Source organism: Ailuropoda melanoleuca, chromosome 7 (genome assembly GCF_002007445.2).
Source record: "Ailuropoda melanoleuca isolate Jingjing chromosome 7, ASM200744v2, whole genome shotgun sequence".
In the NCBI taxonomy this organism is placed as follows: domain Eukaryota; kingdom Metazoa; phylum Chordata; class Mammalia; order Carnivora; family Ursidae; genus Ailuropoda; species Ailuropoda melanoleuca.
In genome coordinates this window covers 48,876,863-48,895,495 of record NC_048224.1, presented here as the reverse complement: position 1 = coordinate 48,895,495, position 18,633 = coordinate 48,876,863, and the positions used below count along the sequence as shown (strand labels likewise).

The 18,633-nt window shown below is 39.1% G+C and overlaps 1 protein-coding gene across 4 annotated transcripts in view; it reads left to right on the top strand.

Annotated features, from left to right (window-relative positions):
* RC3H2 (ring finger and CCCH-type domains 2) overlaps nucleotides 1–9,530 on the top strand; it is a 52,362-nt gene extending 42,832 nt beyond the window's left edge. For 2 of the 4 annotated variants that reach the window (XM_034664459.1, XM_034664457.1), the window contains 8 exons: nucleotides 1,344–1,490; nucleotides 1,820–2,033; nucleotides 2,270–2,354; nucleotides 2,628–2,709; nucleotides 2,796–2,930; nucleotides 3,188–3,295; nucleotides 3,393–3,541; nucleotides 4,186–9,530. In XM_034664459.1, coding sequence (XP_034520350.1) covers nucleotides 1,344–1,490; nucleotides 1,820–2,033; nucleotides 2,270–2,354; nucleotides 2,628–2,709; nucleotides 2,796–2,930; nucleotides 3,188–3,295; nucleotides 3,393–3,541; nucleotides 4,186–4,381 — 1,116 coding nt within the window. In that variant the 3' untranslated portion in view covers nucleotides 4,382–9,530. The remainder of the gene's footprint in view (nucleotides 1–1,343; nucleotides 1,491–1,819; nucleotides 2,034–2,269; nucleotides 2,355–2,627; nucleotides 2,710–2,795; nucleotides 2,931–3,187; nucleotides 3,296–3,392; nucleotides 3,542–4,185) is intronic. The other 2 variants (XM_034664458.1, XM_034664460.1) reach the window with 2 other exon arrangements.
* Nucleotides 9,531–18,633: the final 9,103 nt, after the last annotated feature.

Below are 18,633 nucleotides of genomic sequence, written 5' to 3'. Positions count from 1 at the left end.
AACAAACCATTTTTTTTTAAATTCCTGTAGTTTGGTCGATTTCCCATTCCTACAGGCTCTAATATAAAAAACTTCTTAAAATCTTACTATGAAAAATTTCAAACACATAAAAAGTAGAGAGAATAGTATATAATAAACCCCATGTACCTATCACCCCTAATTATCTACTCAGCCAGTCTTGTTTGATTTGTACCCTCTCTTTCCTCTGGATTATTGAAAGTAATCCTAGACATCATATTTTTTCATCCATAAGTATTTCAATAAACCATTGAGTTTTTAAACTAGATCCAAATTCCTCATCAAACTTAGACTTTTTTAGGGCACCTGGGTGGCTCAGTTTGTTAAGCATCTGCCTTCAGCTCAGGTCATGATCCAGGGTCCTGGGGTCGAGCCCCTTGTTGGGCTCCCTGCTCAGTGAGGAATGTTTCTCCCTCTGTCCTTCCCTCAACTCGTTCTCTCTCTCTCTCCAGTAAATATATTTTTTAAAAATCTTCAAAAAAAAACCTTAGACTTCTTAAAAGCAGCTAAACATCTTGACAACAGTGTAATGGAGTTGCCACTTGCTTGATACAAAAATGTATTTACATTTTTTTATACTAATGCTTTAAGAAATAAGTATTTCCCCGGGGAGCGTGGCTGGCTCAGTCAGTAGAGCATGCGACTCTTGATCTTGGGGTCGTGAGTTCAAGCCCCATGTTGGGTGTAGAGATTACTTTAAAAAAAAAAAAAAAGTATTTCCCTGACACTCAGCTCTGCTGTTTGCTAGCCATATGACTTCGGATAAGTAATTTAACCTTTTCGGCCTTGGCTTTCTGTATCTGTACAATGAGTAAACTAGATTTAATGATAATTACAACTTTAATATTCTGATCCTGTAATTCTGGCAGTCCCTTTAAAGTTTGTTAACTTCTAGTTCCAGAGAGCTGCCTTTGAGTTGTTGTTGTTTATTTTTAATCTTGCATGGTTTATCATTTATATTCCCATATTTTCATGTGGTCTGTGTGTGTTTGCTTTTTTCATTTTTTGGAGTACCTCGTCCATGCTTAAGGCATGTTGCAAATATTTGTTGATTGGTTTTGATAGTGTCAGTCAGGGGTTTCTTAGGAGTACTGAAGGGACAAAATAAAAAGAGCAGTCATTCTATCTGTTAATGAACAATATAAACACAAAGAGTATAGATACTACTTGTTACTTATGACAGTTTTTTATATTAATTATTGAAGATTTAATTGTTCACTGTGAAGTCCTGTATATTCTGTAATTGTTACTTTGTTTTAGTTACAAGTTTTTAAGTTTAAGATTTGTACTAACTGACTATGCCTTTCTTCTTTTTTTTTAATCAGTTCTCTGAGAGTGTGAGTGGTACAAAATTTGAAGAAGATCATCTTTCTCATTATTCTCCCTGGTCTTGTGGCACCATAGGCTCCTGTATAAATGCCATCGATTCGGAGCCCAGAGATGTAATTGCTAATTCAAATGCTGTATTAATGGTATGATTTGGGGGGGCGGGGGGATATCATGCATGTTGACTCAAGTTTTAGAGTGATTGAATGCTTTCATCTTCATACTGTTACTATATAACTCCTCTGTAAGCAGCAGAGTTATATTTAGGTAAGTCTGAAATACATTGCATTTGATGTTAAAATTATTTGAGCGTAGTTCGGTGGTTGAAAATAGATGTTGGATTACCACTGAGATCTATAGCTAGTGTTAAATTTGCCAGAAAACTTAATTACATGTCTTTTGAAAGCATGTATCTGTATTACTAGCTGAAGTACTTGCCAGCAATCCCTTTATTGATTTTCTTTGGTTTGTGCAGGACCTGGACAGTGGAGATGTTAAGAGAAGAGTGCATTTATTTGAAACCCAGAGAAGGACAAAAGAAGAAGACCCAATAATTCCATTTAGTGATGGACCTATCATCTCAAAATGGGGTGCAATTTCCAGATCTTCACGTACAGGTTACCATACCACGGATCCTGTCCAGGCCACTGCTTCCCAAGGAAGTGCCACTAAGCCTATCAGTGTATCAGGTAATCCACCTTACTAATACTGATATGTTCTAACACTGTGCTTTTTAATCCTCATTTTGTGAGGTACAGAACATTTCCCTCCATTAATAATCATAGGAAGCTCAGAATTAAATGGTTTAGCCAGGAGAACATGGGTGGTTGGATAAAATAAGGGATCTTTTCTTAAAAATGTATGTTCACATTTATATACAGATTTTTCATTTGTGTGATCATTGTTTTTTTCTGCATTTCTGTAGATTATGTTCCTTATGTCAATGCTGTTGATTCAAGGTGGAGTTCATATGGTAACGAGGCCACATCATCAGCACACTATATTGAACGGTAATGTTACTCTTAATTTTCTCTTGGGTTCTCTATTCTCAGACTTGTACGTTATCCTCAAGAGTATAGATCCTACCCCCCGATTATTCATGAAGTATGATGATTCTAGCTATATAACAAATTTCTGAAAAAAAATGTACATTTGGAATGACAACTGAAAATTTCAGGGTTGATCCCGTACTGAAAACATGTATGGCATATGATAGCCATTCCTGCTTTTGTTGCTTCATTGATTTCACTTTTATAACTCTATAAACATGTTTCTCTTTAAAGGGACAGATTCATTGTTACTGATTTATCTGGTCATCGAAAGCATTCCAGTACTGGAGACCTTTTGAGCATTGAACTTCAGCAGGTAGGCTCTGTGTTGTTCAGCTTTGAATTCTTAAAAAATAAAATGGTGGTTGGAAGCTAACTTTACTTTTTTTTTCTTTCCTGTAGGCCAAGAGTAACTCACTGCTTCTTCAGAGGGAGGCCAATGCTCTGGCCATGCAACAGAAATGGAATTCCCTGGATGAAGGCCGTCACCTTACCTTAAATCTTCTAAGCAAGGAAATTGAACTGAGAAACGGAGAGGTAAAGAAACTGAATCTCCCAGCTTCATGCGTAATACATTTACTGTTTGCTGTTGTGTTGGTTTCTGCCGTTACTTAGCTCATGTTAGTGTGCCTTTTTCTGGTGGGTGATTGCTTTTAAAACTCAGAATAGAAATAAAATTGTAGTACCAGATTTCTTATATAATTCCTTATTTCAATCATTGGGATTCCCATTTTAATCTAAAAGGGAAGCCTCAGCTTCCACAGGTATAAAATCGGCGTTTTTCTTAATTACAGAGTGATTATACAGAAGATGCAAGCGATACTAAGCCTGATAGGGATATTGAGTTAGAGCTTTCGGCACTCGATACTGATGAACCTGATGGACAAGGTGAACAAATTGAAGTAAGTACCACAATTAAATATTTAGGAGGCTTTATTCCATTGGCAATGAAAGTATAAAGTGCTTTCATAGTGAAGGATTAACATTTTATTTTCTTAGGAGATCCTGGACATACAGCTTGGTATCAGTGCTCAAAATGATCAGTTGCTGAATGGAACAGCAGTGGAAAATGGGCACCCAGTCCAGCAGCACCAAAAGGAGCCGCTGGAGCAGAAGAGACAGAGTTTAGGTGAAGACCATGTGATTCTGTGAGTGTTAGACAGATAATTCCTAACCAGTGGATGTAGGCTGTAAATATTTAAAGAGAAATAGATACAGTGTTAAATGCATTTTTGGCTTTATCCTGTGAGGGGAAGACCTATGTAATAGGACGTGATTGGGTCAGTCTGGATTTTTAGGAGAGAAGAGGTAAATTTGAACAAACAAAGTAGCCCATTTAAGGGGCCTGAAACTTGCTTTATTTGTTGGGATAAATGTTGTTGTCCTCATGCTCCAGCATCAGGTTGTACTTTCTCAGTCTGGTAGGCAGACTTCTAGATGGCAAAATGGAGAATTAAAAACTATATGTAGGATTTCCCTTTTTAAAAATCATGTGAAGATACTCTTGGATTTAATATTGCCATTTTATATAATTACTGCCAAAAATATGGGTTAGTCTGGAACTTGATAGTTTGTTGGCCTTAAATTAACCAGTATTTTATTTTTTTGAATATGATTTTTGGAAAGTGGAACTTTTTTTTTTTTAGTGAACGTGGATACTTTTTAGTGATAAAGACATGCCTTTGCTAGGGGCTCCTAAGGTTTGTTACAACTTGTATTAAGCATGTATGGTTATTCTTTAAAGTTTTCACTTAAAGCTAATTTGTTTTCCATGTCATTTATTTTCTCCCAGGGAGGAGCAAAAAACAATTCTGCCGGTAACTTCTTGCTTTAGCCAGCCACTCCCAGTGTCCATTAGCAATGCAAGTTGCCTCCCCATCACCACGTCTGTCAGTGTTGGCAACCTCATTCTGAAAACTCATGTTATGTCTGAAGATAAAAACGACTTTTTAAAACCTGTTGCAAATGGGAAGATGGTTAACAGCTGAAAGGAGGTTCATCTTTCAAATTTGTGACCATACCATGGAAGCATTTACACTAGCTTTTTATATATATAATATATATTATATAATGTATATTTTTTTTAAAAAAAGATATTACTGGGGGCATCCATTTCCTGTGGACTCTTTGATACTTCAAGCCCTCTTGCATTAGCATTATGAAAAAAAAAAAAGAAATTTACTTTACCTAGGGTAACACGTTCACTTTCCAGAGGTGATTGGAATTTGGACATTTAACTTAAGCTTCAAGCAGCTTTTTATGAGTTTGTAGCAATCCGGTGCAGTAACTGAGCCATTTCCTATTTTAAATGGCTTCTATAGAAAATTAACAACTCAGTTATTAAACTAGCAGGATCCTACAATGATACATCTAGTGAAAGTAGACTTAATTAACTTATTTATTTCTATTTTATGTTTTGCTGAGAGAAATTTCCATCTCATTCCAGCTGCTTTGTTTATCTTTTTCATGGGACTTTGCATGGATTTTTTTTCTTTTTCTTTCTTTTCCTTCCTTCCTTCCTTTCTTTCTTTTCTTTTTTTTTACTTTGAAGAGTGGAGTTAGATGTTCTTACCATAGAATTTTACAGGGTTATATACTAGCTTTCTTTACTGCATTATATGTAGGAGTGTGGTGCAGTGCTTTTATCTGTAGCATTGAAATTTTTTTTAATTTTCCATTTTTCAAGAATAGTTTCTGCTTTGTTAATATTTATACACAGGCTACTTGTTGAAGTAAGTAATTAAATATATAACCAAGTGCCTAAGTCTTTCAGCTGATGTACTAGATATTAAATTCTCCTAAGTTATGCAGAATCGTTTTTACAATTTTGATAAATTATGCACTAATGTAATGGCAGTTTTTTAAAATGCAGATTTAAGCCTGTACATTATTGACTCTGATGACTTGGCAAAAGAATCAGGTGCTTTCAGCTTTCTTGAGAAAACCCTGTATGTAGCGTTTGCACTGACTAACAAGATGGTATTGCTGGGTTTTTTGTTTTTTTTTTTTATTTAAACTAATTAATTTGGATGTTCATTGCAATATCTTGGTTAAATATTGTTTATTGTTACTTCACGTTGGGGTTTAATTTTCCTTGTTTTCTGACTGTTAGGTTGATAAGACTATGAACCATGTAATAATAGAACATTGGCTAACCTTTATTCATACTTAAAAACATGAATAATTTCTGCCCTGCTAAATGTGACTGAAAAGTGTTTGGACCTGGCATCTGGAAGTATGCAGTATGTTCAACCAGCCATGCCCCAGATTTATGGGAGGTATTTTACTGAAACCTAAATTTCAGTCAACATTTGGAAACAAAAGCTGGGCATTCCTTCCTGGTGATCTTACTTATAGTTTGTCTCTTTGTTTCTCCCCCCCCGCCCCGGTTTCTTTGAGATTAGTTTGACTTTTATTATTATTTTTTTAATTAACTTCTGTGAAGTTGTTTACTCTGAAAATTGTACTGGAATATTTTAAGCCAAGCTGATCTTTCACCAGGTGTACTGTATGTAAGGGCTTTTCCTGCTAGCAAGTTGCTTAAACAGGATCATGTTATTGGTCGTCTGAGCTATTTAGTTGTTTTACAAAACCACAGCATTGTATCAGATAAGATTTTGATAAAAAGTTTTGTGCACATTTCCAGGGGCGGGAGGGTTGACATTTCCCTGAAATTTCTTGATCAGAATGAGTAAATACTGGTGTTTGATAACCTGTCTTAATGAACATGCTCATAAGGTGACTGATAAGTTGTAAATATACCTGAGAAACAAAGGGGTAGTTTTGATATTCTGGTGTCAGTATGGAAGATCTTACACATTTATTTAATATTCAGATGTATGAAGATGTTTGTTTGTAACATAACAGCACAGTAGCCTTGACTTGTTTCCTTTGGTTAGTACTGTACCTTTTTGCCATGGCCAGTGCTCCCTATCCCTACAAAGACATTTTATTTATTTCACTCTGTAACCTGAAATGAATAGGAATGAGAGTTTTAAACCATGTTACATTAACTTATTTCTGACATTATAAATTAGCCTAGGATATTACAGGAACATGATTGTTATATAATTTATATCAGAACCCTTCTATAAATATGCGCTTATTACATTTAAAATGCTTCCAATGTACTTTATTTGCTGTTTGTATTTCCAAAAAGGATATGCAAACCAGTATGTCTATTTCATGGATATTTAAATAGTGAGATCTTCCATGTTGAAGGTAATGTATTTTTTTTTAAGATTTTAAAATTGCTATTTTGTTACAAAATAGAGACCTATTAACAGTTTGAGAGCTCCTTATGTGCCCTCAGGGAAAGAACCCTCTGTGCAACAGAACTACGCAAAACATCTTCAGCACGTTCTGAGGGTGAATATATACTACATAAATTGATCTTGTGTATTTAACCTTATCTTTTTAATTTTAAAATTGAAATTTTGAAACTTGGTTGTGCTCTGCTGGAGGGGTTTGGGATAAACTGCTTAGGTGTTTGCCTACTTGTCCAGTGAAATTACATTTGCATCAGTGTATGTATATACCTGCCAACCTTATTGGTATGTCTCAGAATATTTATATTAAAATAATGCTTGTCTTGCAGCAGGTGATCCCAGAAAACAATGACTCCCTGTTCTTCAAATCTTACTCTTGTTCTCACTAACAACGCAGGAATTGTTTCTGTGTCGGGATTATTCTGTATTGCATCCTTTATCTGTGTAGTGACCATCTTCTTTTTCTCATGGTGGGTTTCACGTGAGGAAAGACTGGTTCTCTGCCCCTTTCGAAGAAAGAGCAATTTTTCTGATCCTTCTTCAAAGAGTTACTCCCTGATGTCATGGAGGGAAAAAAAATTACAAATCAGTCCAAGGATGTGACTTTTTAAATTTGGGTGCATTGTGTCATTTGACCCTTTTACCAGCATGTTGTGATGTACATATGTTTGAAATCAGTATATAAGGCAATAGGAGAGGAAAGATGTAATGTCAGTTAATTTAACTGCTTATGGTGCCTGTGGTCTAATTAGGAAAAAGTAGTCTGAGGTCCGGAAAGTGGGGAAATGGTGGGGCATTTGTTTTATTTTTTGTGTGTTTTTGTTTTTCCATTTCTAAGTCCCACTTTGAAGGCCATGTGCCTCATTCAGATTCTGTGAATGTAGCCTCAGTAGTTCTCTTTTGTAATGTCAGTTCATTTTCTAAAACCTGAGAAAGTGATGTATGTATTTCGTCTAATTGGTACCTGAGCAGAGCAGATGCCCTTGCCTTTCCTGCCATGACTTCGTTTCAGTACCACCTGATAAGCCAGTGTCATGCATGGAGTTCGTGCGTTACAATTTTCAAGAGAAGGTAGTACTTCACTGGGTCAGTGGCACTGATTTTTTTTCTAGTAGTTATTTACTCTCACAAGAGAATAATAAAAGAAACCTCACCTCCTATACGAGAACTGAAATATCCCGTTTGTATGGATCTAGTCACTTTCACTCAAATTTCGAGTTGATTCTAAGTATATAAAGCACATCCCAATTTTATATGCTGCCTTGAGAAAATTACAGGATGCACAGCAATTTCTAGGAATTTAAAATGGGATCATTTAAACATTTGAAAACATTGTTTTAAAAACCATCTAGCTTGCTCTTGCTCTTGCATTTTAGATGTTAAAGCCCATGTTGTCTAGTTGACAGGGGTGGAATTGTAATGATCAGATTCAGCATGTGATTTCAACTTTGAATCTGAATATTTCTTCCCTAGCTTCTTGGTGTGGTTTTCTGAGCAGACTGTCACCAGTATTGGTAACTGAGCAGTTAAAGGGAAAAGTTGCATTGCAACTATGTATTAGTTTCCTGGAAGAACTTTTCTTGTGTTTTAGTGATTGAAGAGTGTCTATGGGATCACTTACTGTAACTCCTTCATAAGAACCCCTTCTGCAAGCAGAACACAAATGAAAGTGCTCAAGGAGTATCCCATTTTCTGGATAAATTGAATACATTTGCTAGTTAATCCTTTATACTAGCAGTTTCTTTGTATCCCTTTGCTGGCAAGGGAATACAAGGAGTCAAGGCCACTGATCAGAACACCCCACATTTGAGTGGAGTCTTATTTCTACTCCAAGAGCAGTTATTCCCCCAAATCCGAAATTGGCAACTTTTTTCTTTTTTTAAGTAAAATTTTAAAAATATCCTCAAACCAGTGGAACATAGACACTGGCTGCACTTAGTACTGCCAAAAGCCAAGGTCATTTGCATATATTCCATCAATCTGTCGAGAATTAGGCCTCACTTTATAACCCAAGGCATGGAAGTGCATGCATTCTCTTAGCTGGGCAAACAATTATACTGTAGTTGTGATACAACACATGTGGCTTTTATTTGTACTGCACATATCCACTGTACAGCCACTTGGGAGTATCGTGGTTAGCTTGCAGCAACTGCTGTCTGCATTTATACTGTTTATTGCATATTCTTTTCCCTGGAAGTGAAAGAGAAATGTTTTTCTTGTTGCATTGATTACATTTTATAAATTTGCTTAGCTGGAAAGTTTGGGAAAAGAGGCCTGTTTGTCAATTGTACAACCGATTGTGAAGCTCTAGTGTGAATATTTTTACGTCTGTATTAGACATTTTCTTTGCAAATCTATTGTTCGATTGAAATGTAAATGAAATTAAAGATGGTGTACACCCATCATGTAAAAAGCAGGCACCATCTCTAAGATGGATTTAATGCTCATTTTTAAGGCATATACTCAGCTTCTATTTAAAACTATAATTTAAAATAATTCTGTACAATGAAATGGGGAATATATATGGGAATAAATTCTATTCCATTTATTTCAATTTGAATTTCCAAATTGTAATGTTTCCCTTTGTGCTATAGGAATAGGATTAAATGGGGGGAAGGCTAGGATTTATAAGGCCTGTATATGGGGGGAGGGCAGAGTTGGAACAATGAGGGTTGTGATGATAGTGAATAGCAAAGAGTGAATTCCGTGTGTTTTTGCTGTAGCACTGAAGTGAAGAGATATTAGCTTTGGCTGTTCACAGAATAGAGCATCATGATTTTCAGTGTTTGAGAGAAAATTGATGGAAAAAGTTTGCAGTACTTGACATGTATTTGCATGCACAAAATAAAATTATTTGTCCACCTTAAAAGTTGTTTTAGTGTCAATATTAAGTTCATGGTGCATTTTAGTTATATTGATATCCTTGGTATACTTTTTGGCTTAAATAAGCTACCGGGATACTCCTTGAGATTTAAATAATCCCCTGCCTCGGGGCGCCTGGCTGGCTTAGTCAGTAGAGCATGGGACTCTTGATCTTGGGGTTGTGAGTTCGAGCCCCACATGGTGGGGGTAGGTTGCACTTAAAATTAAAAATCTTTTTTTTTTTTTAAGATTTATTTATTATTTGAGAGGGAAGGGCAGAGGGAGAGAATCTCAAGCAGACTCCCCACTGAGCATGGAGCCCCATGCGGGGCTCAGTCTCACAACCCATGAGATCATGATCTGAGTCGAAACCAAGAGTCCGATGCGTAACCAACTGAGCCATCCAGGTGCCCCTAAAATTAAAAAATCTTTAAATAAATAATCACCTACCTCATGCATACATGCCTGGGAAGGATCTGAAAGAATAGACCAGGGAGGTTGAAATATTTTGTAATCCAGTCAGTCAATTCAATTATTCAAATACAGATAAAGTACTTCTCTATGGCAGATGAGGACATAGATAATACTAGCAGTTCACAGTCTAGGGGAGGAATGAAATAGGACAAATTCATAAATAACTCGTGTCATAGAAGTACAAAGACACTTCTGTGGAACCTCAGAATATGAACAGATAATGGCCTGAGTGGATCAAAACACCATTTTCACTGGGCCTTGACTGGTTGTACTCATTCACTCAGCTGATACATTTTAAGCTCCAGTCTATGCTGGTCATTAAGGTTAAAGGTCAATAAAACACGAACTCTTCCTCTGGAAGCTCGTAGTGTGGAAAAGGGAAAGACGAATCTGAATCAGCAGCTCAGGAAGCTATGTCCTAATGTAGGGTGTACGGAAACTTCAGAAGGGAAACTATGGGGCAGATGGTAGTGGGGGTGGGCCAGGGGAGATGCTTCTTTGAGAAATGATCCCAGGCTCAACTTCGTAGGCTGAATGATATGTCACCAGGTAGAGACAGGGAAAACACCCTGGGCACCTCCTCTACCTTCACAACAACCCACTCTAGCTTACTTAACAGTCCTTCACTATGCTCTTATCCTTAGTTTGTATCTGAGATGTTAAGTAGCTTGCCCAAGACCTCCTAAGCTAGAAAGTAGTGGAGTCCAAATTCAGGACTCAAGTCTGTTCCACCTCCCAAAAGTAGTGATTGATGGTGGGGCTTGGAGCCTGTTTTAACTGTGTTGCAGTGGAGGGAGTGTTTAAGGAATAGCGTAACTAACTCTTAGAGCACTTAACATGTTCCAGACACAGTTCTAAGTGCTATAGGTATATTAAAATCAAGGACCATTACTGTCACCACTTTACAGATGAGAAAACCAAGGCAGACACCTTAGCAAATTTGCCTGAATTCACATGGCTAGATGAGATAGGTAGGGATCTCTATGAAGGACATTAAATACCATAATAAAAAGACAGGGAGTCTTGAAAGTTAGATGATCTGAACAATCTGGCGTTTAAGAAAGATCACTTTGGTAGGAGAGTGAGGTGAAGCTGGAGATAGACCAGCAGGGAAGCCAGGTCAGCAGTCTAGGTAAGAAGTGTTCAGAGCATGGCCCAGCAGGGATGGAGGGAGAGAGGTGGATCTGAGAAGCAGGCGAGAGCAATTGACAGGATTTGTTGTAGAGAGAAGATATTAGACATCTGCGCATTACAATGGATCAGATTTGGCTTAAGAGCCCCAGACCTCATTGCTGAGAAGAGAGCCGTATTTGTGAGATGTGTAATCTTGTGTACGTCCTGGAGTGACAGATCAGAAAGAAGAAGAGGAAGATAGTGGATCCAAGCAAAGGAGAGAAAACTTAAGGAAATGAAAGTTCAGGAAGATTTTACCTCCTTTCTTGTACCTATTGGAGTAATTAGTATGCACTTTAGCAAAGACAAAGGTAAAAACCTTAATTGAAAATTCCACAGTGCAGTGGTTCCAAACTTACTTGCACATTGCAATCCCCTAGAGATCTTTTAAAAATCCCAAAGCCCAGAACACACCCCAGAGGGATTAAATCACAATCTCTGGGGGTGGGACCAAGGCATCCATACTTTTTTTTTTTTTTTTAAGATTTTATTTAATTGACAGAGAAAGAGACAGCCAGAGAGAGAAGGAACACAAGCAGGGGGAGTGGGAGAGGAAGAAGCAGGCCCACAGCGGAGGAGCCTGATGTGGGGCTCGATCCCACAACGTCAGGATCACGCCCTGAGCCTAAGGCAGACGCCCAACCACTGTGCCACCCAGGCGCCCCAAGGCATCCATACTTTTAAAGCTCCCCAGGTGCTTCCAATGTGCAAAAAAGTATGGGAATCACTGCTGTAATGAAAGAAAATGGATTTGGGACCTGTCTTAGCCAAGATATTAAATAACATCCATTGTCAATTGTTCAGGCCCGTATGGTTCTTGGAGACATTCAGCAAATATCTTTTTGAGAATCTATTACATACCAGGCCTAACGGATGCAGGAGTAAGCTAGTCCTAACTTCATGAAACTTACCCTATAGTTGGAGGTGTAGACAAGAAACAAAAGGTGAATTTAGATCACGAGGAGTAATACAACCAGAATGAATATAATACAACCAGCTGATGAGATTCCGTAAGGTGAGGGTGATTCTCAGGACTGTAGACAGCTTTAGGTAGGGCTGGCTGCCAAGTATTCCCGTCTGGATCTCTGATAAACATCTCAAACTTAGCATGTCAAAGAACGAGTTTCTGGGATTCCTCCACTCCCCAAACTACACCTCCAGTCTCCACCCGCCCCCCCACATTTCAGTTACTTCCCCCTGGATCACTGTCTCTCCCACTTAGTCCAGCAACAAATCCTACCAGTTCTGCCTTCAAAAGATATTCAGAATTTGACCCCTTCTCACCACCTAGGTCTGAGACACAATTATCTTTCACCTGAATTAGCCTGAAGAGCCTCCTGTTGTCCCTGCTTCTACCCTTGCCTCCCCTTCAGCAGCTAGAGTGATCCCTTTAAACTGTGGAGTCTGATCGTTTCACTCCTGTGCTCAAAACCCTTCAAATGCATCATCATCAGAGTGAAAGCCAAATCCTCTTTTCTGGTTTTTTGGTCACTACGCTCCAGCCGCACTGGCCACTTAGGTGCTCACTACGCCAGGCGGGCTTCCATCACAGGGCTTTTCTGCTTGTTATTTTCTAAGGATAAAGGCTTCCCCCACTCTCACTGGATATCTTCATGATGAGAGAGATTCCCTTTCTTAAGGCCTTTACTCAAAAGTCAACCTCTGTGAAAGTGAAAACCGGATGGAGAGCCATGGCAGGGGCTGGGGTACCTATTTAAATTAGATATTTTAACCCAAGAGACTGGATGAGTTCAACTGGGTGGATTTTTTTTTTAACTATATATTCTGAAGTAATTATAGATTCACAGAAGTTGCAAAAATACTAGAGGACCCATGCACCCTTCACACAGTTTCCCCAGCAATAGCATCTTTCATAACTATAGTACAATAGCAAAACCAGGGAATTGACATGTGTAACAATCCACATACTTTATTCAGATGTCATCAGCTTCACGTGCACTCGTGTGTGTGTGTATGTGTGTGTAGTTCTTAGCTCATGTAGATTGTGGAACCACTACTACTCCCAAGATAACAGAACTGAAAAAAAAAAAGTAACAATGTTCGCTCAGCGATCCCCCTCATGCTACCCCTTTATGTTCATATCTATTCCCCTCCCTTATCCTCATTCATCCCTGACCCCGGCAACCACCGATCTATTCTCTATCTCTATAACTTTGTCATTTTGAGCATGTTGTGTAAATGACGTTACACAGGATGTAACCTTCTGAGATTGGCTTTTTTCACTCAGCCTGATTCCCTTGAGATACATCCAAATTGTCACATGTATTAAAGTGTGTTCCTTCTTACTGCTGAGTATTAATGTAGCATTTTGTTTAAACATTCACCCGTTGAGGAACATTTGGGTTGTTTCAAATTTTTGACTATTACAAATAAAGCTGCTATGAACATTTGTATACGCATTTTTGTGTGAACATACATTTTTTGTTTCTCGTATTTTTTGAGCAAATAAATTGGTGTACTTGGGCTACCTCTCAAAGAAATGGATAAACTGGACTGATGGATGCAGTCTTAACTTAAAAATGGACAAATTCCTTCAACATACAACTTACCAAAACAGATACAAAATCAAAAGTAAAATTGGAATAACTCTTTATTAGTTACCTATTGTCACGTAACAAATAACCCCTGAACCTAGTGGCTTACATAACAGCATCTATTATCTCCCAGTTTCTGTGGGTCAGGAATCTGCGTGTGACTTCAATGGGTCCTGTGCTTTGGGTCTCACAGGTGTTGGCTGGGGCCACAGTCCTCACCGGCTCACCTGGGGAAGCGTCTGCTCCCGAGCCTACTCCCTGGATTGTTGGCAGGATTCAGTTACTCTCCAGCTGTCAGAATGATGAGGGTCTCGGGTTTTCGTTGAAGGCTGCCCTCAGTTCCTTGCCACTTGAGCCCTTCACAGTCATGACAGTTTGGCTCATCCAAGCAGCAAACAGGAAGAGCCTGAGACTGGGGGAGAGACTGGGGGGGGATGGGTAGAGAGGTGGGGGGCGGGGCGCTATAAAGTAGTCACTATCTTTTTTGACCGGATCTTGGAAGCAAGATCCCATCTCCCATTTGTCATTATTACTTAGAAGCGTCATGTGGTCCAGGGGCGCCTGGGTGGCACAGCGGTTAAGCGTCTGCCTTCGGCTCAGGGCGTGATCCCGGCATTATGGGATCGAGCCCCACATCAGGCTTCTCTGCTATGGCCTGCTTCTTCCTCTCCCACTCCCCCTGCTTGTGTTCCCTCTCTCGCTGGCTGTCTCTATCTCTGTCAAATAAATAAATAAAATCTTTAAAAAAAAAAAAAAGCGTCATGTGGTCCAGACCACAGTCAGGGGCTGCTAGAGCTCCCAAAGACCCCCCCCCCACCTCCTGTTATTCCTGCTCTGTGTAATCCTCTTCCCCTAAGCGTGGGCTAGACCTAGTGACCTCTTCATCTCCAGTCAGGAGACAGAAACATATGGGGGACGTTTCATACAAAGAATTATTAAGATTCAATAAATGAATGACAGTAAGATAAAAGGAAATTCCATATGGGACCTATGGCTTAGAGAAATTCCGTGGGGTACCCTACCTAAGGAGGGACATGCTTGGAAAGGGGCCCCCTTACCAAGACTGTGGTGCAGACCTCAGTGCAGAAGGTGACACTTGGCCCATGGCACTGCCCAGGCTGGAACAGGTTGCTGGCTAGCAGAAAGCAAGTTTCTGGACCACAGGTGAGCTACACAAGAACCTGGGGAGGTCATTGGGACACCCCCACGGACAGGAAGCCTTCGGGTGACAATGTAGGCAGGTGCGCTTGAGGGCACCAATTTCATGTCAAGAAGCCTGCGGGAAAATTATTGCTAGACCAACCAAGGTTGCCTACGTATAAAACGTACAACACATCATATCCGAATTCGGTTTATCTAAGGAATGTAAAGTTTGTTTAGCATATGAAAACCAATCAGTGTTATCCACCATATCAACAGAATAAAGGTTCCATCTGTTCTAAGGTCTCAAAAATTAGCGGAGCTCCGTTCTAACTGGCTTATGGAGACTAAAAATATATATGAAATAAGAAAAACTCAAATATTTCTAAAAAGGAAATTTTGCTCTTTACACTTAAGTGTAAGAAAAGAAAAACATTGTTACGAAAGCTAAGAAAGCAAAGACGTTTTCTGATTTTTCTCAGATGCCTTAATCAAAACTCTCAAAAGAAATTTAATTGCTCCTTAAAGACAACCCAACATCTAAAGAAAACTTCAGTTAACAAAATTAAAGCCCTCACCAAAGATAACACTTTTAAAATTTAAAGAGAAATGTATCTAAATATTTCATAAGGAAGTATTATTGATTTTATGTTTATTAATACAAGAAGAAAAGGCTGTTTAATTTCTAAATAAGGAAGACATTGAATTGCCACAAACTGGCTCTATACCCCCAAAAAAGAGGGAAGGAAGGAAAGAGAGGGAGGGAGGTGGGGGGGGGTGCATAGAGAGAGAAAAGAGAGAGAAAGGAAAGAAAAAGACTGGTTATTCTAAACAGTTCTCATACTGCTTAATGTCACCTCAAACTGTCTCTAGACCTTTAATACTTCTCTCTCTAAGAAAAAATCCAGGGGCTCCTAGGTGGCTCAGCGGTTTAAGCATCTGATTTTGCCTCAGGTCATGATCTCAGGGTCCTGGGATGGAGGCCCGCCTCCAGCCGCTGCCAAGAAGCTCCGCACTCAGCAGGGAGTCTGCTTGTCCCTCTCCAACTTTCCCCTACCTCTCCCCCCAGGCGTGCTCACTCAGTCTCTCTCTGAAATAAATAAATAAAGTGGAATGCCCGGGTCAGGGGTGCCAGGTGGCAGAGCTGGTTAAGCATCCAGCTCTCCATTTCCGTTCAGGTCTTGATCTCCAGGTCCTGATCTCAAGGTCGTGAGATTGAGGCGCCCCCACCCTGAGTTGGATTCTGCAGTTAGCCTCAAATCTGCTTAAGTTTCTCTCTCCCTCTCCCTCTGCCCCTCCCCACCCCTGTGCTTGCTCGCTCCTGCACGTACGTGCTTTCTTTCTCCCTCCCTCCCTCTAAAGTAAATAAATCTTAAAGAAAAAAAAAATCCAAGTGGCAGGGACAAATTTGTTCTAAATTTACAAAAATATTGGTGGGAAACCCAGTGGAAGACCAAATCTTGTTTTATGTTTAATTATCATCATCTGGAAAAACTCTAAGGGTAGGGGAAGCCTTGGAACCCATGCCTCAAGGCATTTAAGCATTTTTATATGAATCTCATTCAGTTACTTCAGATCGTCAAATATGTTTAATAACTGTTTGGAAATCTTTTGGTTGGATCAACATTTTCCCTTGATAAAAGGCAAATGATTCAATAGTCACCAAACAGCTAGGGATTTTGGTTTCCTGCTAAGAAATACTTTCAGTATGCTCTATGGATAAACAAACAAAAACCTTACAAGTAAAATACTTTAAGAACTATAATTTACACATGGTACTCCCATTAGACAGAAATGTCATTATCCTCACCATCGCCAAATTCTGCTATGTTGAGCAGTCCTGTTGAATATTGTTAGGTAACTAACTCAGATACGCAGTCATATTCCTGACAGATGCAAACTGTATTCCCAACAAGGACACCATTAGATATAGCTCTCCATCCTATACAACCAGGACAGTGAATATATTAAAAGAGACATCAATGAAATTCAACCTTAAAAATGTACCAGAAGGGGTAATTTCAGGTGGTATTAACTATAAAAACAAAAAATTTCTTCTTCTTTTTTTTTGAGAGAGAGAGTGAGAGAAAGTGAGAACAGGGTGGGGAGGGGCAGATGCAGAGGGAGGGAGAGACTCCCAAGGAGGCTCTATGCCGAGCACAGAGCTGAACATGGGACTGATCCCACGACGCTGAGATTATGACCCAAGCCATAATCAAGAGTTGGACGCTTAACCGACTGAGCCACCCAGGTGCCCCCCCACAAATGACTCTTAAATTCTAGAATATACACATATAAAGTTATACATAAAAATCTCCTTCCGGTCCTGACTAGCCTCTGTCCCTTGAAGATAACTATTCTATTTCTTACATATTCTTTAATGCTTTTCTTTATGCAAATATAAGCAAATAACATTTTTCCATATTTTTTATGCAAAAAGCAGGAAACTAATACAAAATGTTTTCCACCTTGCTTTTTTTTTTTTTTTAACTAAATACTATGTTCATGCAAGTATATTGATAGAATGAACTTCCAGCAGTGGAATTGCTGGGCTAATATATATATTACATTTTTTAAAGTATTTTTTGTACTTTATTGATACACTCTAATGTTCAAAGAGCAAATACAGCAAAAATCATTTAGATTTCTAAAATATCGAACAAGGTATTTATTTTTTATACTATTGAATATATTGAGCCAGATTCTTCTGAGAACTTTAGCCAGTCATTCATTGTTCCCTAACCTCTTTTTTTTTTTAACTCACATATAGTGTATTATTAGTTTCAGAGGTAGAGTTCAGGGATTCATCAGTCTTATATAACACCCAGTGCTCGTTACATCCCATGCCCTCCTTAATGCCCGTCACCCAGTTACCCTGTCCCCTCCAGCAACCCTCAGTGTGTTTCTTGTGATTAAGAGTAAAGGTATATATTTTTGCATTATTGACTAATATTTCTCATCTGTAAGAGTTGTATCAATTTACACCTCACCAGCAATGCATTCCCCACAGTCTTGTTGTTATCCAACTTTCTGATTTTGAACAATCTGAATGGTGGTAAATGGTTATCTGAGAGAATTTTTTCTTTTGGAGATGAGCATCAGGAAAGCATATTAGCAGGCTGTAGAAAGCAAGCTTGACTATGCAGGGGAGACAGAGAGGAGGGAATTGCAGGAAGAGTCCCCTTGCCAGGCTGGAAGAGCCGGGTCCACTACATCAGTGATTCATTTAACATGTACAGATGCAGGAGGTTGTTGGCACGTTTGGAGGGTGGACGCAAGTGCAAGTCTCTTTGGATTGCTTCTGCTTGTTTTGTTTTGTTTGTTTTGAGGAGTCTTTAGCTTCTAACTGCTTCTGTTTTACAGGCGAAATAAGAACCAAGGTCATAAACTGAGCCAGGAGAGGGGAGAGAGAGTTGAGTATTTGAGAAAAGAGATGTGACTTGCTCCTCTTAGTGAATGGGAGGGTAACCTGCCCAGGGAAACAAGGGTCTTTGAGTAGCAGTGAGGATTACAGCCTTCAATTTAAAGTGAATTTTTTTTAAATTAAATATTTTATTTATTTATTTGAGAGAGAGAGAGAGCCAGAGAGCACAAGCAGGGGGAGCTGCAGAGGGAGAGGGGACGCGGGCTTAGCAGGGAGCCCGACAGCCAAGGACTGGATCCCAGGACGCTGGGATCATGACCTGAGCCAAAGGTAAACGTTTAACCGAATGAGCCACCCAGGCGCCCCCAAAGTGAATTTTGAAGAACAAAGCACCACCAGGGATG